This window comes from Megascapheus bottae, chromosome 18 (genome assembly GCF_031878675.1).
Source record: "Megascapheus bottae isolate mThoBot1 chromosome 18, mThoBot2.hap1, whole genome shotgun sequence".
Classification (NCBI taxonomy): domain Eukaryota; kingdom Metazoa; phylum Chordata; class Mammalia; order Rodentia; family Geomyidae; genus Megascapheus; species Megascapheus bottae.
This window is the reverse complement of record NC_143526.1, coordinates 26040835-26067643: the sequence shown is the minus strand read 5'-3', so window position 1 is coordinate 26067643 and position 26809 is coordinate 26040835. Positions and strand designations below refer to the sequence as shown.

Here is a 26809-nt window from a genome sequence, read left to right as displayed (position 1 = left end):
GTTCACTTCAGCTCAGCTCGCCTCCTTCGCTCTCTGTCGCCGTCGCAGTCTCGTCTCTGCCACTCTTCCGGCTTGGTTGTGTATGTGGGATACCGAGGAATCGAACCCGGGTCCTTGTGCATGCTAGTCAAGCACTTTAACCGCTAGGCCAAACTCCCGGGCCCCCTCTAGTTTTTTAGAGGTACCCTGAGGACACTCTAAGCAGAATAGTGAGTGAAGCTAAGGACCCAGGAAATGGCGCAGTGAATTCACCTCTTCCAAGTGTTCCCAAAACTCGCAAATAACTTCTTTGGTCTGGAAATACTATTATGGTTCCTTGCATTCATCCTTGCAACCGTTGGGTGATTATCACCCACCCCCATCCCCATCATAGCCCAAGAGCAAGGTTAGCCTCTGTGCTTTATTAGTTAGGAGAGCAAAGTCTCTGGATTACCCTGCTATAGCATGGCTTCTCAGGGAGGTGGGCTCTGTAACCCCCACACCTTCTGTTGGGTCAGTACTTGATATGAGGATACAGAAGGAGGCAGCTGTGTGCAGGGTATGTGCCACAGAGATAGGACTGTGGCTTGAAACTGCGATGTGTTTTGCTGATTATGAATGCCTGGTGTAAAGCTGTCAGCACCTCATGCTTCCACTTCTACTGGGCACTGAGGACCCCCGTGTTCTCCGGATGAAGGACCCCTTCTCTCATCTTTTTCTCTTGGCTTCACAGTGAACTTCCTTTGGACTCAAATTCTCTGGCATGGGAAAGCCACCTTGCATCTTGCTCAGAGCCTTCTTCAAACCCAAGCCTGCTATTGAAACAGGTCTGACTTACCTCTGTCTAGGAGGCCAAGTGGTCACTGATTTCATAGCTGGATCCTTTCTACCTCTGGGAGAAGACAATGTATCCCATCCTTAGATTGCACTTCCTCTAAACTGTTTTATTTTGCCTGGAGGGCTGGGGAAAGCTATAAAAATTCCCTTTTAGAAATTCTCCCTGTGGAATAAATAGCATATGTGTGCACAGGCTGTGTTAGGACTTGAACTCAGGGTCTGGCATTCTTGCTTTTTAGATTTTATGCTTAAGGCAGGCACATTATCACTGAAGCCACAGCTCTACGTCTAGCTTCTGGTTAACTGAGCTGGCTTCAAACCTTGATCCGTAGATCTCAGCCTCCTGACTTTCTAGGATTACAGGCTTGAACTCGGTACACCCAGGTTAGCTGCCTTTTTTGAACCTTGTTATTGTGACTTTTCTGTTTACCTCCCTGATACTGCTTCGTGCTGGCCCCAGCAACTGGCTCTTCCAGTTTCAGAATAATTCAGACACCTCAGAGTGTTTTTTTCAGAAGCTTTTCTTCCAAGGACCCACTGACCATAGTTATGTCTCCTAGGCTGGTTGGACATGTGTGGGTGCTATTAATCTACCTGAAGACTAAATAACCTATAATCCTTGGAAAGAGGAGAGTTTACTCAATGCTAGAAAACATAGCTCCTAGGATTATCTCAATATCCTGCCTATTTGGGCCTATCTTTTCATGGCATATTTCACCCACTTAACCAGAAGCCACCTTTCTCAAAGTGGTTACTGAGCATTAGAGATGCTTCTGGGGAGGCTAATAAATGTGTGTGTGTGTGTGTGTGTGTGTGTGTGTGTGTGTGTGTGTGCGCGCGCGTGTGTGTGTGTAGTTCTCAACATAATTCATACACATTACAAAGCCATCAAAACTCCCAAGTCCTTTGATGTGCTCAAAGACCCCCAAAACAGTAAGCCATCCATTTATAAGACTGTTAAGTTAAAATTGAAAGGTGAATGTAGACCCAGTCTCTCCTACAGTGGGTTTAAGGATTTATAAGAATTTTAGGAAAAAAAAAGGATCTTTATGTATTATAGGCTAAGTAGGGACAGTTGGCACAGTATGGACAAAATATAAGTACTCTTACCAATAAATACGTTTCAAAATGACAAATAAAGCTCTCCCCAATTGACAGCTTGAATTCCCAGCAAGAAGTGAAGGGCACAGGCACAATGAACTATGTACAGAGTGTAAACAGTAAGGCCCTCAAGGGGAAGGAAGGAGGGAAGGACAGGGCCTGAGGAAGGGGTGGGTCCAATCTGTATAGAAGTGCAGATGGGGTGGTGGGCTCAGGGCAAACTACGACAGGTTTGTATGATCTTCATCCAATCTGCCACCAAAGCTTGTGGGAGGAGGTGGCAGGCCCCTTGGGTTCCTGGAGCTGGCAATGAGGAGGAGGAATTGTGTCCACTGAAGAGCCCTCATCCTCACTGGGGGGCGACAGCCAGACGTGGTTTCTGCCTCATCTTTGGACTTGAGACAGAAGGGCAGTTTCCGCAAACAAGGATTGGGTGCAAATGGCCCCACTGTCATGCAGCTCCCCTTTAGAAGAGTTCAGGGTACCTTTGTCCCGCATGGGGGTGCCAAGAGCCCTCTACCCTTCAAGGGTTTGGACCCCAAGTCCAGCCCAACGATGCCACTGAGCGTCCACTTTGATCAGTTTCCCAGTCCCCGATCCATACGGGTCCTCCCACGACGCCCCCCCCCTCTTCTCTTCCCCCACCCCCCGCAACCCCAGCATAGCCCCCAGTCTAGCTTGGGAGTCCTTAAATATCCGTCTCCCGGAGGTTGCTGTAGTCGGCCAGGTCTGCCAGGTCTGCCAGGTCGTAGGCCGGGCAGGTGGCGCCGTCGGCCAGATCTTGGGGAACGCCAAGGGCCACGGCCTCCACCTCTGAGCGCAGGGCGCTCGTGGGCTCTGCGCGCTGCGCGCCCCCGGCACGGAGCTTGTGCGACAGGCTGGAGACCTTGGCGCGCAGCTGGGTGGTGGGTCTCCGCAGAGGCCCGAGCAGCCTCCACTCGCGGAAGGCGCTGGGAGCTTTTCGACGGCCGGAAACGGGAGCTGGAACCTCGTGCGCCCCGGGCGAGCTGGGAGACGGAGGCGCGGTGAGGGCCAGGGGGGCCCCGGGGAGCGCGGCGCCCGGGCTGGGGAGGCAGTCGGGGTGGGGGCCGCTGGTCGAGGCCCGCCAGTGGTGGCCGTAGACGCGCCAGAGGGGTCGGCGACGGCGACGTCGGCGACACTGGCAACGCAGGAGGCGGAGGAAGGCGCGCTTGAACTCGCGGCTGGAGCAGGGGTAGATGAGCGGGTTCACACAACTGTTGAAGTAGCCCAGCCAGAAGATAACCTTGAAGACCCCCTCCGGTGGCTTCAGCTGCGGGAAGAGGGAGCCTGTGGGGAAAAGAACAGAGACCCATGCTGGTAGCTGCTGGGGAAGACAGCAGAAAGCGGGGTGAGGCGGGGCGCTGCCCGACCCCTCCCCGGCTAGCTCTGGTTGAGTCATGAGTTAGGAATTCTCAAGGGGTCGCTCCTCGAGGGATCCCTGGTATAAATCAGGTGCTCTGAGATCCTGGATAGGGGGAGAGGTCATGTTTACTCATCTCCACCTGAAATCCAACATTTCCTCCTCGGAGGAGTATAAACTGCAAACCAGAGAAGAATTAGAAATCGCTGTTCGCTGTTCGTGCAGACCAGAGCCGGTGTCACATCGCCGGTTCCCGCCGATCCCCCTACCACATTTGGTTGCTGTGGACTGTTTTGAAATCGCATTTATGTTTGTTCCCCACGGTTGGAACTCCGTCAATAGGATGCACTGCGAGAGCTTGCTAAATGCCTCGATGTGAAAACACATTTCTTCCAAAGTCAAATTTCATGCAAAAATATTTTGACAACTTTTTCATTTGCAATCTGTGTGTGTGTGTGTGTGTGTGTGTGTGTGTGTGTGTGTGTGTGTGTGTACACTTGGTTTTATACTTTCAAAAGCATCTCTTTGGGAAAGAATGCATAGACATCACCAAACACCTAAGCAATCCCTAGCCCAAAATGGGGGGTAGGAACCCTAGAATTAAGAGTTGACCAAGACTCAGGCACCAGCCTTGAGTAAGAGAGCTAAAGGACTGAAGTTCAAATCCCAGTACAGGCACTCATGCACTCTCTCCCCAAACACACACACACACACACACACACAAAGTTATTCAAGCTTGACCTATGCCGGCCACCACACTGGGCTCTCCTTCTTGAGGAGCCATGAAACATGGCACTTACTATCTAGATAGCAATGTGAACGTTACTGAGAGCCGTGGTAGGAGAGGGTCTGAGGCTGAGACAGCTTTGGGCTGTCTCTGAGGAGTTAAAGGATGGAGTGGGGTGGGGGAGGAGGTGGGAGGGATGTATTCTGTAGACAGATGGAGAGCCTTAAATGCTGGGAGGTTCTGCTTTTTTTTTTTTTTGTGACGGTTAGAACCCATGTATCTTTTTCAGCAGGTGAGGGATAGGGCCTGGAGTAAGTCTGGACACATACAATGCATGTGGCTGTCAGGCTGCAGCACCCGTGGAACTGGTCGGAGGTCACTTCTGGGATGGCTCAGTGACAGAGTACAAGGCAGGTGGGGATGCTGACATGGGGAATTGAGAGCTGTGCCAGAAGGTAGCTTGTCTCTGAAAAAGGAGTACCAAGTTTTGTGTTTTCGTGTGTGTGTGTGTGTGTGTGTATGTGTGTGTGTGTTGATACTGAGCTTGAACTTAGGGCATTGAGCTCTAGCTTAGCTTTTTTTTGCTGAAGACTGGCACTCTACCACCTGAGCCAAGTTTAAAGACACAATCCATCTGTCTCATCTTCCTTGTCCTTGGCAGCAGTAGGGAGGTCCAGGAGACTCCCTGGACATGGGCTGTAGCTATCTCTGAGACCGAGAAAGCAAGGGCTGGCTGGTCATGAATGATGGAACCTTCCCTCTCTCCCTTGCTCCCCCTCAGATATGAATAGGGGTGCCTACTGAGTAGGCAGAGGCACCATTCTCCACTCTGTGGCCTACAGATTCTGTGTGCAGCTGCCATCCACCAAGTAGAATCACTTCCTTGTACTGAGACCCAGTGGCAGGAGAAGAAGGTCACATGACACCCACCACACTGTCTTCTGTAGCAAACGATTTGGTCATTTAAAAATCTCACTTTCTGGGCCGGGAATTTGGCCTAGTGGTTAAAGTGCTTGCCTAGCATGCACAAAAACCCAGGTTCGATTCCTTGGTACTACATATATAGAAAAAGCCGGAAGTGGTGTTGAGGCTCAAGTGGTAGAGTTCTAGCCTTGAGAAAGTCCAAGGACAGTGCTCAGGCCCTGAGCTCAAGCCCAGGACTGGCAAAATAAATAAATAAATAAAATAAAAAATAAAAATCTCACTTTCCTTGGGCTGGGAGTTTGGCCTAGAGGTAAGAGTGGTTGCCTAGCATGCATGGAGACCTGGGTTTGATTCCTTGTTACCACATACATAGAAAAAGCCACAAATAGGGCTGTGGCTCAAATGGTAGAGCTCTAGCCTTGAGAAAGTCCAAGGACAGTGCTCAGACCCTGAGTTCAAGCCCCAGGACTGCCAAAAAACAATCTCACTTTCCTTTTCAATGAATTAGAGACAATAATACTTTTTTTTTCTGGATGGAATTTTGTAAAGAGTCATAACTTTCTAGGCCCACCTCTTAGCAATATTAGGGTTGGGCTGGGGTGTAGCTTCTTACTGGATAGAGACATTGCTTAACATTTACAATTCCACATATAGACACTAAACATGTACAAGAAACAGCCTAGAATCTGGTATTGATTCACCTTTTCCCTTTTTTTTCCTTCTTCCACAGCCCTTGGAGAGAATTTTTTTTTTTTGTCTTCCAATTTAGTCAGAAATAGTAGTTGCTGAGATGTGGTAGGCTGGGGTGGGGGTGGGGGGGAGGAATGGAAGAAGCAGACAGAGGCTGATTTTCCCTAAGACAGAGGTTGGGCAGTTCCTGGAATGTGGGGGTCATCAGGGTGGACCCCGGCATCCAGGAAGGCTGCACTCAAATCAGCATCCCTCAATGGCTGCACAGTCAGGGTGAGTGAGTGCTGAAAATAACTTTCTGACTCAGGCTACGATGTTTTATATTTAGCCCAGGATGACAAATCAGTAGACTATGCTTTCCAGTGGTTGAGTGCAGAGCTGGCCAAAGGGTGCTCTTGCCAGCAGAGTTTTGCTTGAGACTGGTGGGCAACATGGCATTTTGTAGTACAGCCCTGGGTCTTGTGTTTACAAAACCCAATATTCTAATTTTTGCTCAACTGCCCCATGAGAAGTCTGCCGTGAACTGGGAAATCCTTACATGGAATTCAAATGCAGCTTCCCAGCTTCCAAAATTTCCCTGCTGTATCCTGTTTAAGCATGTATCTTACTTTGGGCTTTCCCAGAAGGCACTGGGACAAGGACTTAAATACACATATGAATTTGAAAGACCATCCAGAGTGGGAGGGAAAAGACAAAGGGAAAGAGACAGTAAGAGATGCACTATCAAGTTAATTATCCATGTAGATAAATGAGATTTAACGGGGGGAGGGGTAGTACAGGGCTCTGAGTGACTGTGCAGAATAGGAACCTCAGAGTTACTCTAGCAGTGGGAGAGGGAGTGAGGTATTTACACACCCATTTCCATCAGTCATTGGGCTGCTGCTCCCTCTGGGGGTTCATTTGATTTTTTTCTCATTTCCTACTTGCTACATGAGATGCAACAAAGAGCAAGCCCTTGGGCAAAGTGACACAGGCAGGCACTTAGGTAGAAGTGGGCTTATGCGCTCTGAAGATCGGGGAACATGAGTGGGCGCTGACAGCCTCTGCCATACTATGCCTTCTCTGTTCTCTACTCACTGTGTGCAGAAAACACAGATGTCTGTGCCTTGGGATCCAGACGCCACACACAGCAGCTCCCTAGAGACCTTCCTCCCCCCCCCCACCCCGTTCTCCCTGCAGATGGCATGTCAGAGGCTCACACTGCCGCTTCCCAGCCTCTACCTCAGCCTCCTCTCAGTACACTCAGTGGTCCCGTGCCCTCGAAAAGATCTCTGGGGTAGAAGGGATGTTTCTCTTCCCACTGCAGGCTACTGGGAATGGGGCATTGTCCAAAACCACGAAGGATGGGCAATCAAGGAACAGGCTTACCAGCTTTTCCTCTGTGAGTTGATCCAAGTTACAGCTGCCAGCTCCATCACAGTTGCCATGTTTTGGATAATTTGTTGTATTCTCCCCGCCCCCCCCCCAAGAGATCCATGTGCTAGAAACTTGATCCTCAGTGTAGTGGAGTTGAGGTTATAATTTTTTTTCCTTTTTTCTTTTGGTGGCGGTCCTGAGCTTGAACTAAGGGCCTGTATGCTTTCTCACTTAAGGCTGGTACTCTAACACTTGAGCCATAGTTCCACTTCTGGCTTTTTGCTGGTTAATTGAAGATAAGAATCTTTCTCAGGCTGTCTTTGAACCATAATCCTCAGATCTCAACTTCCTGAGTAGCTAGGATTAGAGGCACTGGTGTCCAGCTAGAGTTATGGAAGTTTTAAGAGGCGGGGTCTAGTGGAAGGTAATTAGGTCACCATCTCTGCTTTCGTGGACATATTAATGATGTCTAGTGGGAGTGGTTCAAGTTTGGGTTTCTGAAATTGCTCCTCTGAGAAGTCAGTTGTTATCACACACTTGGTCCTTCTACACAAACCACTGCCTCTGTATTGTGTTGCTGTCAGGGGACCTTACAAACCCCAGCATCATTCTGTTTGGAGTTTCTAGCCAGCAGACTAGAGTCAAATCAATGTCTTTTTCTCTTCATAGTACCTAGCATTATTGTGTTACAGCAACATACATGGACGACAACAATAGAAAAGCCTCAATGGACATATGGGGAACTGAAGACCAAGGCCACTCTCTTGGCGCCTGGGCAGCCAGGGCTCCTCAAGGTGCTTCTGGGATTTTGCACATCTTGCATGTCCTTCCTCTGTACGTGACAATGTGGCAGCTCCAGGGCACCTCCTTCTGGAAGTCTTCCTTACATCATCCTCTCCAGACCCAAGAGAGTCAAATGCAATTGACTCCTACTCACAACATATCACACTCCATTCCAAGGGCCCAAAACACTATAATTGTCAGCTTCCTGCTTCTCTTGCCACATAATGGGTGCCTGGCACACTCACAGCCTCTTCTCTTTTAATCACACTCTAGTCTTCAACCATCATCAACTCCCTGAGCCCGTCTAATGACCACATCTCTTTGTTGCTACCCTGGCCTAAGCTACCATCTTTGTGAACTTACAGTGTCTACTAGCCCTATTGGTCTGTTTTCTACCCCCCGCCCGGGGGCTTCTTTGCAAACAAGCCTGAGCATTTCACTTCTTCACTTAAGACGTGTTATCCACAGTCCACTGCAACTTCCTGCCCTTTGTGCTTCTTCACCTGCATTTTGCCTTTCTGACAGCAAATTGCAGCCCTCCTCCCTTCTGCTTCCTTCTCTGATAGGCTGACATACATACTTGCTTGCCAGCATCCCCACATCCCCTTCTCTACTCTCCCACATCTCTCTGCATCTCTCTGGATGTATATCCAGTGAGATCCCATAAGGTAAGCCATCCAGTCTCTCCCTGAGCATGCTTAGGGGCTCTGATCACAGCAGGGTCCAGGGCTCCGGCTCTTCTAGTCTTTCCCTGCCCTTTCTCCTTCTCCTGGGTGACTGATCTCACCTCTGGTGTCATAAAGAGGGCAGAGGCCACAGAGGCCTACTGCTTTCTCCAGGCCCCACCCTATCTGGCCCTGCTCAGGCAGGATAGCTTTGAAGCCCCAAAGGCAAGCTGTGATTAACGACCTCTTTTGGCATCACCAAAAGGGAACTTGTTCTTGGCAGACCATCAGAATTCACAGCCAGCCTTGCACATAACTTGTAGGCAACCATGAAACAAACAGGCTCACCCCATCCACCCTCTCCACTCTCTGCCCCTCACGAATGACTCGATAATACCCAGTTTGCCACCCCATCTGGCTGAAAGATAAAGAAGAGCTAAGACGACTTCATCCTTCCAATACTCAAGATATTCCTACCAATGAGGTTAGATGAGAAAAAATTCCCAGACTTTGCCCTGTCCTCTAGTTCTCTAGCTGCTCACTTAGGAGCTCTGACCCTGGAGCTCAAAGCCCCTTCCCAAGAGAGGCTGGCTCTCAGCCCCGTTGCACACCTCACTGTGACATTAGAAATGGTCAGAAGAGCATCGCAGAGGAGCTGAGACCTGAGGACCCTGTAAGCTAGTCATGGATCCACTGAAGAAAGAGCATTCCAGATGGAAGCATAGGCATCGGCAAGGGTCCTGAGGTAGCAAGATACTTGGTTCTTGGAGGGCCAAGAATCAAGATGGCTGCGAAAGAGAAGGGGAGAGAAGAGCAGTGAAAAGTTAAGAACACTTTGCAGATGGCTGGAGAGGACATGGAGGGAACTGTGGAGCTAGAGGAAGAAAGCCTAATATCTTGGATTTCTTGCACTATGCTGGACAGTGTCTTCTTGCTTGAGGTGGTTCTGGCAGAGGCCTCATGGACACCCTTCTGCAGCTGTAGGAGTGTATAGAGAGGGGCAGCTCTCAGAACTCAGAGGCTGCCTGTGAGCATGTTGAGGAGAAAGGCCATAATAAGCTCCACTTATGAAGGGCAGGTACTAGGTCTGACCTTTTCCTCTCAACCTGATTGGGATTTGCAGCTAGGGCTTTGTGCTTGCTATGAAGATGGAGGTGCTGGAGCCACACCTCCAGCTCTCCTCCCATCTCTCTTTAATTCCTTCATTCTCTTTGTTGTCCTATCTTCATTGATCTTTCCGGGTCTTAATCTGTGGTTTTAGCACAGAATGGTCTGGGACTGTGATTCTGCGCAATGTCCCTCCTGTTTGGCAAAGCAGGACCCCAATCCAGGAAGGAGCCACTTAGCCTCGAGTCACAGTGATATAGGGCTCCTGGGAGAGAAGGCCTCCGGCAACAGCTACAGTAGGAGGGGAGGCAGCACTGAGGTTCCTGGACACTGCCAGGTTCCTATTGTCCTGTGTCCCTCCTTTCCACCAAGAGGAAAGGCAAGTCTTCCTTTCCCCCATAGGACAAACGGCAGAGCAGTGCTCATGTAGGCTGGAGATGGGACTTTCAAGACACAGGAGTCTGGGGTCTCACTGGGGTCTGTAAGAGGATCAAGCCATGCAGAAAGTAGTCATGTTCAATGACAGTGCTCAGATAAAGGATAAGATCTGAGGCTGAGGGATGTGTGCAGGGGCTGAGTCCTAATATGAGATTTAAAACTAAAAATATGGAGGCCAGGAATATGGCCGAGTGGTAGAGTGGTCGTCTAGTATGCACAAAGCCCTGGGTTTGATTCCTTGGTACCACATACATAGAAAAAGCTGTAAGTGGTGCTGTGGCACAAGGAGTAAAGCGCCAGTCTTAAAAAAGCCCAAAGACAGTGCCTAGGTCCTGATTTCAAGCTCCAGAACCTGGCAACCCCCACCCCCCCAAACTAAAAATATGACTGCTGATTGACCCTTAATCCTGGCCTCATTTCAGTCCTGACTCAAGTAAGAAGTCACCAGTGAGCTGGGGATGGGGGAGGGGAGGGAGGAAAGAGTGTGGAGAGGATGAATTCTATTATTCAGTTTCTCTGTATCAGTTTTCTCATTTGTGCAGCCGATTGCAGTTACCTCACAGGACTTTTGGCAGGACCAGTTTCTGTTAGATGACTAAACAGTGCTGGTACATCATGTATGCTCACTGATCAATAGCTCAGGTGGGACAGTGGGAAGGGCAAGCTAAAACAGCCTGAAGAGATGGTCGGAAGGTGGGAGTGAATGCCTTGAATGAAGAAGGAGGAAGGAAGCTGACGCTCAGGCTCTTGGCCTAGAGCCCAGAGGATGCACAAAGATGTCATCTGCCTACATGGGGAAGACAGGGTGAGTGACAGGTCCAAGGAACAGAGAATCATACGTGCATTGGTACCAAGGGTCTGCTGTAGGAGTAAGGGGACAAGGATCAGAGTGAGGAGGTAAGGAGAGGGTGAGGGCCAAGAGGACACTGGACTGAGGGGAGAATCATCTTTATCCAAGAAGGAAAAAGAGAAAAGAAAGAACCAAAAGAAGTTCTAAATATGTATATATGCTGTGTCTATGGGCAAAGGAGTAGCAGACAGTGGGTAGGGCAGGAAAGAGCTTTGAGAAAGTCAGAGCTGATAGGAATCATTAGAAATTCTAGGGGGAGACGCTGAGGGCCGCCCCTAGGAGAAGCCTGACTTGGAAAGTGTGATTCTTCTTTAGTAAATGCTCAGCTAGACCAAGGTGTACATTGGCTCATGGAAGTTGGTCATTCAGTTTTCAAGCTCATTGATGCTTTCCTGATAGTTTGAAGTTGAACAGGGTAGGATTGTTTACATCCTGGAAATGGGCAAACTACAAACCAGCCCCATTTTGGAGCTGACCGTTAAACACACCATACTACGAGGAACCCTTATGGCTCAGTTCAGAGTTTAGGGCTCACAGAAGCATGCAGAGAGAGTTAAAGCTGGCCAGGCTGAACAGAGGTTGAAGCAATGGGTCATAGGACTAGCTGGCCATGAAAGGCAGGTGTAGGTGATCAGGTACAGCAAGGTGAAGGCTTGGGATCAGTGAGCCGGTGCACTGGGAGCTGAGGCATGACAGAAGATGGACTCAGGTGCAGAGGTGCACTGAGGTCCTGGGGGAAGGAAAATCATGGTGGGCATGTGAGCTCTGGCATGGACCTGGGAGGAGGAACAAGAGGAGGAGAGGAAGAGCCATGCAGTCTGGAGACCAAGGGTCAGCTTCACTGATGACCAGGCCAGGGATGAAAATGGGGGATAAATCATATGACTTCTAACACTCAGGTCTTTAATGAATGAAGCAGAGTGATCAAAGGTTGACTACCTGGGGCAACCATCTCAGTAGGGATTGGAAGGAGGAATCTGTGACCAAGGACAAAAGCTCACCCCCATTACGGGTGTATTTTTCCTTTACAAAAAAAAATCAGTTTCCTAGCTCTTCCCTTGGGCCAGTGACCAACTCAATACCAACAGATAACTTAGAGTTCAGACTGTGTTTTCTCACCTGCCATTTTCCAGAGCATCTTAGATCACATTGGACCAGAGCATTTTAATGAAGTAGTTAGTCCCAGATCCAGAGCAGAAAAAAAGCCACAAGTAGAACCTGAAATGTCCCATCAGACCAGAAAGCAAGGAAATGCTCAAGATTCTCTGGATTATGCCAGAGACCTCAGAGCCAACTTGAAAGACTGCCCAGTGGCAAGCCAAAAATGGCAATGTCAGGAAGGTGTTAGAATAGCAAAGATGTCTAAAACTCATGATAGTAGTATGGTGCTAAAACAACTTCATTGGTCACTCTTAGAAAGGATGCTAGAGAAGCAACTTCTCTTCTGGCAAATAAAGAACACTGAGCCAACTCTCTTGTCTTTCTAATAGTCACAATTTCAACTGAATAGTGGCGAGTTCATATTGGAATTCCAATGAATAATAGGAGAAGTGATAGGACTAGAAAATCATCACTTCAAGTTGCAATTATACATCTAGGCTCTGGTCAGTAAATTCCTAAAGCCACACACAGGTGGCTCATACCTATACTTCTTGCTACTAAGGAAGCTGAGATCCAAGGGTCATGGTTCAAAGCTAACCTGGGCAGTCAAGTCTGTGGGACTCTTATCTGCTATTATCCGTCAGAAAAACTGGAAGTGGGCCTAGAATGTAGCCTAGTGGTAGAGCGCTGGCAAAGAATGCATGAAGATCTAGGTTTAATTCCTCAGTACAACATACAGAGAAAAAGCCAGAAGTAGTGCTGAGGCTCTCATGGTAGAGCTCTAGCCTTGAGAAAACCCAAGGACAGCGCTTATGCCCTGAGTTCAAGCCTCAGGGCTGGAAAAATAAGTAAAGAAAAGGAAACTACAAGTGGCTCAGGGATAGTGTTTAAACCGAGTTCAAGCCCCACTACTCACTACAGAAAATAAAAGTCCTGAAGTAAGCAGGTAAAAGCCTGAGAAGTCATGTCACAATAGAGAATTGCTTATTCAAACAGTCTTGAGTCTTATCAAAGTTAAAGGAAATACAGGCTCTAACAGAAGGCCATGTGGAATGGCACTATGAGGATGAAAATTCCAGACTCTGGGATGCTCCTGGAGATAAGTAATCTTTTTTTTTTTTCAAGTTGGATCTATCAATTAAAGAAACTCAAGTAACTAAATGCATGCAATGTATGCATCTGCTTTTGAATCCTTAGTTAAGCTACCAAAAGGTTTATAAAGCAATTGGCTGCCTTTCAATACTAAGATGATATTTGATGATATTATTCAATTATTTTAATGTGTTACAATGGCTTGTAGCATTACAAAATTCTCATCTCTTAGAAATACCTACTAAAAGTTTTGCTGATGAAGTAACAGAGTATCTGGAAGTTTCCTCAAATGATCTCCAGTGGTGGGAATGTGAGTGGGGGTTGAGATGAATGAAAGTGAGCCTTCTGTTGAAGATGGGCCATAGGTCCACAGGAGCTCATCATGCTATTCTCTCTATGCATGTGTTTGAAATGATTTATGATGAAAAAGTTGACCCCACCACCAAAGAACCATGGCGCATGCCTATTCATAACAGTTATTTCGTAAACATTAGATGTTATGTTTAAATAATTGTTCTGGGGTCACATAAATGGAAAGTCACCCTCTAAGCCATCACTAGTCAGAATAACAAAAGGATGTTACACTGAGTAAAATCAGCAAGTCATAACCCAAATACTGCATGACTCCACTTATGCAAAGTACTCAAGATTGACAGGATTGGGAAAGCAGAATAGAATGGTGGCTGCTTCCTCAATGGGTGTGGCTAAAACTGTTTTGCCGTTCAGTAATATAATTAAGTTCTAGAGATGCTGTACAACATTGTCTCCTAGTTAACAGCATCGTATACACTTTTAAAATTTTGTAAAGGTGGCGGCCGAGAGTTTGGCCTAGCATGCACGAAGACCTGGGTCCGATTCCTCAGAACCACATATATAGAAAAGGCCAGAAGTGGTGCTGTGGCCCAAATGGTAGAGTGCTAGCCTAGAGGAAAGAAAGCTCAAGGACAGTGCTCAGGCCCTGAGTTCAAGCCCCAGGACTGGCAAAAAAAAAAAAATGAAAATCTTGTAAAGATGGTAAATCTCACATTAAGTATGGATAAAGCAAATGATAAAATACTATGATACTACAATAAAAAGAAATGCAAGGCAAAATAAAGGGCTGTTTCTTGGTCACACAGGTTGTTGAAATGGCAGAATGTGAGGAGGCTGTGTTCCCTCATTTCTTTTCTCTGCACAGATTTACTGAGCACTTCTGATGTGGTGGGTGCTATACAGGCACAGACAAAAGACTTAACACCAGGTCTTCTGTAGGCTGCAGGCTTTGGGGCCAAAGGACAATCATGCCATTAATAAGAACTGCCACATCTTCCTCTGCCTCTACTCTAGCAGGATCTGAGTAACTCTCTGTAGTCAAGTCCCTCTGGAACTGGGCCAGCTAAAACATACCTGTTTAAGTCACTCTTCTCATCTTATCATCCCTTTAGACACCAGGTTCTCAGCACACCTCTCAGCCCTCCCTCCTGTCTCCTCTGTTGCTGTGAGTAAACAAATCCAGTCATATTTATAGGTGTGTATAGGTATATACATAGTGTATAGCCTGAGGATTTTCCATTACATCAATGTAATCTCGGCCCAGAGAAAGATACAGCTACATAGAAGGTTTTAGCACTCACTTCCAGTTGGTACACCCCTCCCCCCACAGACGCCTGCTATCCTGATTTGTATTGTCTTGTCTTTCTTCTGTTTTTACCGTTTTTGAGCTTTGCATACAAAGAACCATATGGCACATACATTTAAAATTTCCACTCTAGCTTATTCTTCTCAGTAGAGTATCTGTGAAATTCAGGCGCAGGGCATATATTGGTGGCGTGTTCCTTTTCCTTGCTGTGCAGTAGTCCATCCTATGAACATACATTTTTTTTTTGCCTATCTTTATGGGAATGACTCTGCTCTCATTTCTTGACTGTCTTTCTATAGACTGCACATTACAGCTCTCCCAAACCAGGAGCAGCCAACAACATGGCTATTCTTCTCTGCTTCCATAGTAAGTTCTTCTTGTTCTCACAGTTTGTGATATGTATTAAATACTGACAAGGACAGTAGGGAATGTCTGGGTGGTCACTGTGGTGTGCTGTATTACAGAGGCAGACTGGTGATGAGAGGGAGGAGGGGGAGAATGGGGGAGGGGTAAGTATGGCTCATTCGTAGTTGTAGCAGAATGAATGGACTGTCCAAAGACTTCTCACATCAGACCTTCTGGGCAGCTCAAATACCTTGAGATGAATTAGGAAGGGCCCTGGTTCTGAATCTTGGGGGATAGCTTGAGTAATGACACCCAAAGGTCAGTGATGGGGGCAGTGATTGTACCTTAGTGGTAGAGCACTGGTCTAGCACAATAAAGCCCTGCATTTCATTCCCATACCAAAAAATCAAGCAAAGTTGCAGAGGCCAGGGATGCTTGGTGAACTGCCCAGTCAAAGAGGAGCCTGGAGAATATGCCAGTGGTTGTCGAGGTTATCAGACTCAGAGGTCACCTCTAGACCTGACTGGGCATTTGCTGGGTAGTTGAAAGCCAAACGTAGCAAGATGCTGTTGCCATGAGGACACCAAGGTGAAATGTGGCCTGTGGAGGGTCCCCAGGAGGAAGAATGCCTTACTACAGATGGGTGCTCAGCAGGAGCAGGGGTTTCCTGTCCCTTCTGTTTCTCTTTGGCATGTAGGGAAAGTGACCTGGTTGTCTGTACCAGGCAGCTGGCCCAAATCTCTGGAGGCGAGGGGACTCAGGCACCAAGTATCTCAGGGGCGGCAGTGTTCATTGAATACAGTTCTAGTCTGCCCAGCCCCACACTGGCTGTGCCCTATCCTGGGGGAGAGGAGTGTCTTGCGGGGCCGGGGAGGGGGGTGTCCCAGCATTGGCTCTGATTGCTGTCTCTCTCTTCCATCCACACTACAGGTTTGGGCTGTTGCAGACATAAGGCTCCAGGCTTCCTGTAAGCTGGGATCATTTATACAGCTTCCTGTGATTTTCCATGGCACCCAGCCCCCTGCCAGCTTGCTGAAGCCAAGGGCACGTGTTTGTCCTAAGCAGGCCTGCCAAGAACCCCTCCTCCATAGGCCCCACAGATTGGTGTCTGTATACTCTTCTGGAATGCCTTTGCCAATAAAAGGTAGAGAGCACTTACTCATAGCCACACTGACCACCAGGCTCAAAGGGAGATTGTCCTGGCAAACAGGACCATGTGGTCACTGTGCATGGAATAGACGTTCAGCTGGGTTTTAGTAGAGAAGACTGAGTTGCAGCCATCAGGGAATTCTCTCACCAGAGCATGAGCTGTTTCGGGTGTGCAAAAGTAGCACTGGTATCAGCACCCTGTTGCATGGAAGATCATTATGTCTAAGGTTCCCATTGTGTGACCTTCTGCTTGCCTCTGGGAACACATGCCCTCTAGTTACTCCTTTTGAGGGAAAATTGAGCATCCAGAAATGCAGGGAATGGGCTCAGTCCCTCTGGCCTCTCTTTAGGCTTTTAGATTCCTGATGCCTGTGCCCCAGGCATTCTCTCAATTTTAGAACATCCATTGGTGATGTTGCCTAATAACAGTACTTCAGGTTTTTTTCTTTTTGAGCTATGTAGTCCAGGCTGACCTTAATTCACACTCCCTTTGCCTCCACCTCCTAAATGAAGGGTTTACAGACTATTTGACCTGGCCTACCTTTCAGGGTTTGTAGGTGCTGTCCGTGGTCTACCATGCCAATATATCTCTGAGACTTAAGGCCTTTCCTGCCCCAGAATTCTTGCCATCCCTGATGCTTACCAGCCACAATCTGTGCAGTTATTGCCTCCACTTGGCTTTGCGTGTGGAGGTGAGCACAAGGGCAGGGTGGGCAGCTTGGCAGATCTCTAAGTGCTGGTCCTGCTGGGTGCCTGCATTTCACTGTCTGTAGTATGATGAGCTACAGACTGCCGCTTTCCCAGTCCCTCCATCTCTGGTATTTGCTATGTCTGATGTGGTCACCTGTGCAGGTGACCCCTTCTCCCTTCCATTCCTCCTTCTCTACTTCCTCTGATTCTTTCCAGGTAAATGCTCTCAAGACTCCACATTAGCCCTCTCTTCTCTTTTCCCTACTCTCTTTCTGGGAGACTGTATCCAAGGCTCCTATAAAAGCTCTTCCTTCCTTTTTTTTTTGTCAGTGGTGGGGCTTGAACTCAAAGCCTAGGTTCTGTCCCTGAGCTTTTGTGCTCAAGGCTAGTGCTTTACCACTTTGAGTCTACGCTCCACTTCCAGTATTCTTTCTGATGGTTAATTGGAGATGAGAATCTCATGGACTTTCCTGCTCAGGCTGGAGTAGGTAAGTCTCGGCCTCTCTAGTAGGTAGAATTACAGCTGTGGGTCACTAGTGCCTGCAAAGCTATCCTATTTTAAACCACCTATATCCAAGTTTCTTGCAGCAGCCTTTATCCCCAGACCACATTTCTGACATTACCAAGACGTGGCAACATTCCCCACCAAGGATTACTGCTCAAAATGTTCCTGGTTCCTTCAAAGGCATCTGCCTGGCATCCAGGCTGGGGCTTGGGGGGGGGGCGCCCACTTTTCCTCCTCCACACCTTCTAGGCCACTTGTGTTCTCACAGCAGCCTCTGCTCTCCTATTTGCCCTCCAAGACACATGAGGAAGATTGGAATATTCTGTTTCCTTGCTTGGCCTCTGTCCTGTTTGTTTATGATTGCCAAGTTCACTCAGTTCTACTCTACCAGCATCCCTGAATGCTGCTGCATTCATCTTGAATGTCCGGCTTGATAACTTTATTTATGCCTACATCATGGCATTCCTGCCTGGCGCAAGATGTGCAATGTCTTTTAGGGCCCCCATGGCAAATGTAAAGAACAGTAAAGATGTTAGGATTGAGAAACAGCAGGGTGTGCCAGCGAGGGGCAAAGGTCATGGACATTTAGAGATGTTTTTCAGGAAGATGGAGACAAGTGACCTGGACCTCACAAAACAGTAGTAGCCATTGGCACTTTTGCTTGTAAAAGGAAAGGTAAAAAAATGAACATTCCAGCCACAACGGGACACTCTCAAGATGTAGGATGGCTTAGAGGCCCAACTCTGGATATATCTCAAGGACAGCATACTGGGTGGAAAAGGCAAAAGGAACAGCGATATGTATAGCAAGTGCTGTTGCTATAAGCGCTATACGCCGCAATGCTATACTTCGTTCTGAATACAGATGTTTGTGGTGAGAGTAGAAACCAATCTGGGGAGGTGATAAATGCCAGATTTACTGCTGGGGAGGCAGGGGGAGGAAGAGGAAGAAGGGAGGAGGGCATTGAGCAGCAGCTGTGCTCTAGTTCCATGAGAGGAACCAGAAGAAGGGCTCTAAGGCAAATATGGCAGAACATTAACATCTGTTCAATAAGAGCGATTATGAGTTCATGAGTGCTTGTTATATTATTTTCCCCTCATTTCTGCATTACTCTGTAAGTAAAAATTTTTAAGAAGAAGTTCAAAGAAAAAAAATAAAAAGAGAGATGGCATTTTATAGACAGACTGCACATTCTCTATGGGAATTTATATGTACCAGGGCACAGGGAGATAGTGAGGACCCACAAATAGGGCACAAGTGGGCAAGGCCAGAGCAAGGGCATGAGAGCAAGCTGGGAGAGCTAAACCTTGAGTGAAAGAATAGGTCTCTAGACTGGGGGCATATGCCACTTTCTCCCTACTTTTTGTCTCTTCCTCTAAGTACATGACACTACTCACCCCATCCCACAGCTGGTTGGGTAAATGATTAGCTGGGTGATTATCAAGTAGTGGGGTTTAGTCATTCCTTCACCTGAGCTTGGACACACTGTATATAGACAGCACTTGCATACACCACCATTTTATTTCTGCACAGTAACTCTCTGGATCTCAAATAGCCCTATGTGACAGCATTGCCACCTTCACCACCACCACCCCTATTTATGGACACAGAAACGGGCACAAAGAGGTGAAAACCTTTGCCTGAAGTCATGCAGCTAGCTAGTAAGAAGCAGAATTAGGATTTCAACCCAGGCTGGCTGGCACTAGAGCCTGGACCCTCCCTGCAGTGTTCTATTGCATCTTGTATGCCAGCACTGTGCTGAGTGCTGTGGTTTCAGTAACAGAGAGTTGAGGAGACCCTGCATTCATAGAGCTTCAGGGCCAGTGGGGGATTCAAACACCGAACCAAGTGACACACTGGTTACAAGGGGTGACCCCTATGCTTCCGGGGAGAAAATAAGGAGGACACAATGGAGACTCATAGCTCCAAGAAGAAAGGACCTTTTACCAAAGATGTAAAGGATAGACCAACAGGGACGGAGGGCAGTTTAGATAGAGAAGAGAAAGGGAAAAGGCCTAGAGGTGATTTGGCAAGGAGCTGAGAGAAAGTCAGAGGAGGTGGGATATGCAGTGAGCAGGAGCAGGACAGAGTGAAAGCATGGCCTTTTTGTGAGGGGGACTGTATCTCTGAGATTGCCATGCTTCCTGCCTGGCTCTAGTGTAGACACTCACACTAACCCCTGTTGGCTTTAATGATAACAGATTTGACGGCCACTGTCTTTAGGCCACAGTAGAATTTGGATTTCTTTCCCAGGGCAGTAGGAGATTGACACCTTTAATTTATAATGTATAAAGGTCACTGTGGCAGCTGTGTGGAGAGGTAGTAGGAAGGAGGCCATTGTCTCTGCCCTGACTCAGTCTCCCAAGGTGCAAGGAGCCAGGTGTTGTGTGGGGTGGAGGGGCTGGGGGGAGGCAGAGGAAGCCCTTAATCTGGCCATCTGAATTGCATCCATGGGGAAAATAACTCAGGGCAAATATCCCCGGGGACATTGTTGTCTTTGCCTCTCTCTGCTGGTCCAGCCCTAGGCCTTACACCAGGGCTTCCAAGAGAGGCCACAAGGGGTGGGAGGAAGCTCTGAGAACAGCTGCCTACCTCTCCAGATTGTAGGGCAACTTGTGCCAGAAATAGGAAAGTTCCCACGCAGAGTTAAGAGGATCCAGTAGATGTATAGATGAAGAACAATGTCAACTACTCATGGCATAATTTGCCTTTCTTTCTCACCCCCACCTGTCCTGCAGCCCCTTCAAGAGGAGATGTCAGAATGAGATACCCAGCGAGGCCAGCTGGCTGAACACTGGAAAAAGTAGTGACATCGTGTTCTAGCCGAGGTTCATGAGTGGCCAGGGCTTGCTGCCCACGAATGAATGAATATGTGTGGGCCCACCCACTCTGTGCACCTGCTTCTGGGGGTGGTAGAAGTAAGGGAGTCACATACACTTGCTGGCCACACACTATATGCAGATATGTGCCCAGATTTCCATGGAATTTATAGTCAGGGTGTGGGAACATAAACCAGGGTTTGTAATAGAAACAAAAAGGGGCAAACAGAAAAGTTGGAATCCTGTAACAAGCAAAACTTGCAAGTACCCAAGGACTATCTCTTTTTCCTTGTGCAAGGTCAGTGGAGGCCAATCTAAGTCTACCAGAAAGCCACAGCCATAAGTTTCCCTTTCCTGAGGATGGCGGCGGTGGGGAAGGTGGGGGGGGGGTACTGCGTGTCACTCACCCAGTGGCAGGACGAAGAAGAAGGGGAACCAGCAGAGCACGAAGACACCCACCACGATGGCTAACGTCTTGGCGGCCTTCTTCTCCCGGGAGAACTTGAGCAGGCGCACGGAGAGCGAGCTTCGGAAGGTGTGGCCCTTGGCGCTGCGCGTCCCAGGTGGCCCATCCGGGGTGCCCGTGGCCGCGCCACGACAGTGGATGCGCAGCACCACCTCGGAGGCCTTGCCCCGCTCACGCTTGACCCCGGCTTCGAGGCTGCGCGTGGTGCTGCGCGCCACCACGTACACGCGACAATACATGACCACGATGACCGCCATGGGCAAGTAGAAGGAACACACGGACGAGAAGACGGCGTAGCCGGCCTCCTCCGTGATGCCACAGAAGCGCTCGTCGGGGGGCACTGGCTCCTTCCAGCCCAGCAGCGGCCCCACGGAGACGACGAGGGCCACCACCCAGAGCAGCGCCAGGATGGCGGCCGCCTTGCGCTCGGTCATGATGGCTGGGTACTTGAGCGAGTGGCGCACGCCCACGTAGCGGTCCACGGAGATGGTGCAGAGGCTGAGGATGGAGGCGGTGCAGCACAGCACGTCCACCGCGGCCCACACGTCGCAGAAGGCCCGGCCAAAGGCCCAGAAACCCAACACCTCCATGGTGGCCGAAAAGGGCAGCACCGTGGCGCTTAGCAGCAGATCGGCCACCGCCAGGTTCACGATGAAATAGTTGGTGACCGTCTGCAGGTGGCGATTGCAGGCCACCGAGAGGATGACCAGCAGGTTGCCAACCACCGCGGTGAGGATGAAAGCGGCCAGGAACACGCCCACCCCCACGCCCTGCGCGCTCACCACCAGCCCCCCGACGGCCGCCGTGCCATTCACCTCGCCCCCCGGGCCCGAGCCCCCCGGCTCCGCAGCCGAGCTCTGGTTGTCCTCGCCGCTGCCCGAGCCCACCACGCTGCCGCCGCCGCCTCCCGTGGTCCCCGGCACGCCGCCCACCGCCGGGCCTTCCGGGGCGACCGCGCCACCCGCACCGCCCCCGCTGCCGCTCGCGCTGGAGCCCGCGGCGCTGCTGTCCGGGCGGGGTCCCTCGAAAGTGACACTCAGGAGGTCTCGGAAAGTCATCTCAACACGTCGTAGCCGTCGGGGGTCGGGCTGGGATGCAAGACGAACGGCCGGCGAGGAGGGGGCCAGCGGGCATAGCCGCCGGGCTCGGGGAGCCCCCTCGGGGGGTCCTGCCCAAGTTCCAGGGGCGCGGACAGCGGACCTGCGAAGCTGGGGACGTAGTCGCGGGGCACCCCCCGAACGGAGCCCCGAACCGAAGCCCCCCGGGGCCGGCGATGGCACGCCGCTGCCGGAGCTGGGTGGCCAGGCGAGCCGGCAGAGCGGCGGCTCCGGGACCTGGCGGTGCAGGCGGCGGCCACTGCGGAGCTCCCAGCTCTGCGCGGGGGGCGGGACGGAGGAGGGGCAGCGCGCGGAGGGAGGAGGGGGCGGCCGGCTCCCCGGAAGGTGGGCGCCACAATCCCGGGGACAAGGGGCGCTGGACCCGAGGCCAGCGACTGTACGGCAGGGACTGGAATGCGCACCAACCCGTCTTGGGCCCCCTTATGCCTCCACGTAGCTGATGCCCACGGTCACTCTGTCCTCGCGGTCCCCTCCCTGCTTCCTCCTGCTCCTCTCCCGCTCTCCTTCCCCCACCTTTGCCCTCAGCGCCATCCCTCTTCCTCCCGCCCGCCCTCTGGTCTTCAGGTCACTCTCTGGGTGCGCCTTGGAGTTTAGAAGGTGCGATTCCAGGGTCCCCGGCTCCCGGCTCCAGCCGCCAGAGAGCAGCAGGCTCCCGCCTGAGTTGGGCAACTGCGGACTGCGGACGGGAGGATGCAGAGCAGGGGCTGGTCACCTCCGGGGGGGGGGGCGGGGAGGGGTGGTGCTGCCTAGATGGGGCTGACCCATCTCCATTCTCTCAGGCCACTGGGCAGGGTCTCCATCCCCCCCCCCGCCCAGTGAGATGGGGTGCAGGGAGCCCCCGCGAGGGGATCTGAACTCTGTTACAGGTCTGAAGCTGAGTAGGACACACGCAGGAACCAGGCTGTGTGGATACAATCCACACCACAATAATCTACAAAATACCAACTTGTGCACTGCTGCTCAACTCCATATCAGATGTCAGAATAAATCATCGTATTGCTACTCTAAATACTCAAGCCTTATTCTGGGGAGGGAGGGAGGGCTCAAGTGCTGGAGGGTGGGAAAGGTCACTTGGCAGGGAGGGAGGAGGGAAAGAAGTCTGGCTCCAACTATCCGGGCTCCACCCTTGTTGGCGGTTGGGTCTCTCTGTGCCTCAGTTCTTCATCTCTGTAATGAGGAGTATGGGTAGCATCTGTCTCATAGTAAGGGGGTTACACGAATTAACCCGCTTTAAGAGCGACCCCCCCTCCCATTACTAAGCACAGTAGGGCTTGGCAGGGCAGGGGCTGTTGACAGAGGACAGAGGGCAGAGAAGGGCGTCCTCTGGTATGAAGTGAGGACACACACAGGAGGAGGAATCCAGAGGAGACATCTCCCCCACACACTAGGAAGGAAGATCATTTACTTAGCCAACATAAAAAAAAATACTGTGGCAGCCACTAAGCTGGACATCCGGGTGACTGAGTGATGGAGAATGAGGGACTGCAGGGAGCACAGAGCTACTGCTAAGGTGCAGGATGAGTCACAGCAGGGAGCTGAAGTCCTGCTTATAACCCAGTGTGGGAGGAGGGGGGAGGCCCTGGTTGCTGTGTCTACTGGCTGTGGATGGCCCAGGGGCGGGATGTTTGATGTTCTAAATGAGAAGCTGCTCCTGAGAAAAAGGAGAAAAATGTATATCGTGTTGAACCTTTCTCTTTCGTGGCTGTTAGAACGAGGGCATAGAATTAGCTTTTCAGTGGCGGCAACTTCCCTACAAAATCTTCCATAGACTTATTACCTGTCTCTATGAATTTAATGAATGGACGTGACTTTAATATGGTTTGTAAAGATTTGCAGGAACAAATCAGAATCCTACGGTTGGGCATCTTTTCTGAGCAGACAGGACGAAGGGCACTAAAGTGGGCTGCCAGGGAACTTGCCATTTGGGGATGTTCCGATGCCAGGTCCAGTTTCCATGAGTAGCTTCCCTCTTAGAATGTTGAGATGAGGGGTATTCCCTGGAGTTCATCTGGTTCTGGGTGTGGTCAGTTCTCATTGAAGACTAGGAATAAGTATCATAGTTAAACCAACCTAGCGCTGGAATGCGTGGGGACTGCTTGGCTGATGTAACCTAGAGATGTGTGCCTGCCTCTGTCTACAGAGTCAGCAGATGTGGTGCTTGGAAGAGGACAATTTCAAGTCTAGATGGTTCTCAGGTCTGCCAGAGAAACCTTGAAGTTCTAGAGCTGTAAACGAAAGCCCTAAAGTTCTAAATTAAAGTCTTCTTCTTGTACATTCAAGTCCTTTACATTCTCTATTCCCTGGTGAAAACAGAACTTTCATCCAGGTGGTCACTACAGGTGGAAATCCAAATTCTTTCTTTAAATCAACTCTTCCCCAGATCTAGTCTGTTTCTCGTCTATTGCTTGCTTTTGCCTACCTGCCATTGTGAGTCCATTTCTTCTGTCTGTAATATGTACCTGAGGTCATGTCTGGATCATTCAAGTCTGTCAAGTGGGTCTTTCTAAATGTGATCATTGGCTCTTTCAAAACTATTTCTTGGATGGCTCTCTGGTTCTTTTTTATTTTTATTTTTGCCAGTCCTGGGGCTTGAACTCAGGCTGAGCACTGTCCTTGAGCTTTCCTCAAGGTTAGAGCTCTACCACTTGAGCCATAGACCACTTCCAGCCTTTTCTATGTATGTGGTACTGAGGAATCGAACCCGGGTCTAAAGTCAAGGCCAGGAGTTTGGCCTAGTGGTAGAGTGCTTGCCTAGCATGCACTAAGACCCAGTGGCTTTCTGGTTCTTTAACTTTCTAGCATGTTTGTCCCTGTGGGGATGGAGGCTTCTTTTTCTTCTCTATTATTGGGGTGGCGGTAGTTGGTAACTAGTTTGGGAGGTGATTCCAGAAAGCATCATGAGGTGGTTGTTCCTTTAAAGTGATCACTGCTCTGAGACTGCACTACATGTGACCATGGGATTTATTTGGACTACAAATGAGTGAGGATGAGTCAGAGGCTTTAGCACCTGAAATGACGCTCTCAGGAGGTTGTGTGCTAGACTCTCATATGCGCACACTGTGGAGAAGGACATGCTCCCTCCAAATGGCTAGAAGTTTTCCTCTCTGATTCACATGCCCAATGCATTTCCATCTGTCCCCCACCAATTTGTCCCCCTCTAGTCATCATCAAAAGCTCCTGAGAGGAAGTAGATTTCAGGAAAAGTAAAAATGCACTTAAGGATGAGAGAATGTAGCTCTGTAGTAGAGTGCTCTCTTAGTATGTGCAAGGTCCTACATTTGGTTCCCAGTACCACAAGCAAACAAAACTATATATATATATATATATATATATATATATATATGTATAGTTAATTCACTTCTCATCAAGAATTGTCTTCCAGGGGCCGGGAGTTTGGCCTAGTGGTTAAAGTGCTTGCCTAGCATGCATGAAGACTCAGGTTCGATTCTGAGGTACCACATACATAGAAAAAAGCCGGAAGTGGTGCTGTGGGGCTCAAGTGGTAGAGTGTTAGCTTTGAGAAAGTCCAAGGACAGTGCTCAGGCCCTGAGCTCAAGCCCTGGACTGGCCAAAAAAAAAAAAAAAAAAGAATTGTCTTCCATTCTCCATCATTCCTTACTTGACCTGGCCTGTGAAAGGATGATCATCTTTCTTAGCAGACATGTTGGAGGGCTTTCTGAAAGTGCCAACTATATGATCCATCAGTGTCTTCAGGTGAAGCATGCTTACACTTGGATTTATAAACTTGGCTAAATTATTTATCACAGATAGAGGATAAAGAGTGGGTAAAACCAGTTGTGGCCTCAGCAAGTGGTGGGATGTGCCATCCCAACAAACATGATCCACTGAACTCTATTATTGCTGAGTCCTTAGTTTAATCCTTGGTACCAATAAAAACTGTGCATGTGGAGACACAAATGGCAAAGTAACTTCTAAACACAGCAAATACACGGTCAGTATTCTTGGTAGGAAGCAGGTGTTTATGCTTTGCAGTTCTTCACTGTATGCAAGTCTCTGGGCCCAATAGTATTGGACCTGAACAGAGATTGAAGCATGGGGACAAAGTTTGAGGTTGTCCCTCTCAGACTCCTTTTGGCCCTCGTGGCACTTGAGATCCAAGACCACTGTGGGCAAACTGCTGGACTAAGACCTCTGGGAACCCTTCTGGCTTTTGGGTTCTTGTGATCCTGTGGCATGGCTCCCAGTTTAAGATGGAGGATAAAGCACATGTATTTATTTTTCTCCCTTATGAGACATTTTCAGATTGATAGTAAAGAAAAAGAATTGTTTATTCACAACTGATACATTAACATGTAGACTAAAATACTTGGGCTCTGATTGCTAAAGAGCAGACTTGAAAGAACACTACAAGAAGTGGTGAAGGGATTGAGGTATTCTATGCCAGTCCCTTGTAAAGATGGTACAGATTGCTTTGCCCTGAGAGTCAGGATGCTGAGTGGGAAGACATGGTTAATGGAGAAAGCCATTGTGACAGACATATACCATTAATGGGATTTATTTCATTGGTCAAGGTCAAGGCCCCAGTAAAATATCAGCCATCCTGGAAAGTCTGAATTACTCACTCATAGGGAGTAATACAGAACCAGCCATTTGCCAGGGACTGTTCTGGGAACTGGGAAGATATTATGGAACAAAGCAAATCCTTGCCATTTTGGGGGATTCACATGTAAATAACAGAAAATGCTACTAAGAAGTTTGCCTCACTGTGATGAACCAGTTTCTCTGAGATTGCCATCTGTGTTCTAGAGATTCCATTCCATGAAATCTTCAAAGAAAATCCAGTTCTTGGGGAATTCTTTCAGGACCTCTTCACCCTGGAAGCTGAACACTGAGCTGGAAGTGTGCAGCTTTGCGCATGTCATTACAAATCCTTGGAAAGCTGCCACTGCCTGGGATCAGGCCCTGTGAAGAACATGGACATTCTCTTCAGCAGCAAACGAATTGCTAACCCTGGCTTTACGATGGCCTGACCCTCACACTGGTTTTGCCCTGATCATAACTTTGACTGACTTATGACCTGAGCTTTTCTGGTCCCCTTTATTATGTC

General features: G+C 49.2%; 1 protein-coding gene across 1 annotated transcript; it reads right to left on the bottom strand.

Annotated features, from left to right (window-relative positions):
• Positions 1–2605: 2605 nt before the first annotated feature.
• Adra1d (adrenoceptor alpha 1D) lies at positions 2606–21798 on the bottom strand. Its single transcript, XM_090352040.1, has 2 exons — positions 20565–21798; positions 2606–3225 (listed from the first exon to the last, which is right to left on the bottom strand). Exons 1-2 carry the CDS (start codon positions 21679–21681, stop codon positions 2606–2608), a joined length of 1737 nt encoding a protein of 578 aa, XP_090208166.1. The 5' UTR covers positions 21682–21798.
• Positions 21799–26809: the final 5011 nt, after the last annotated feature.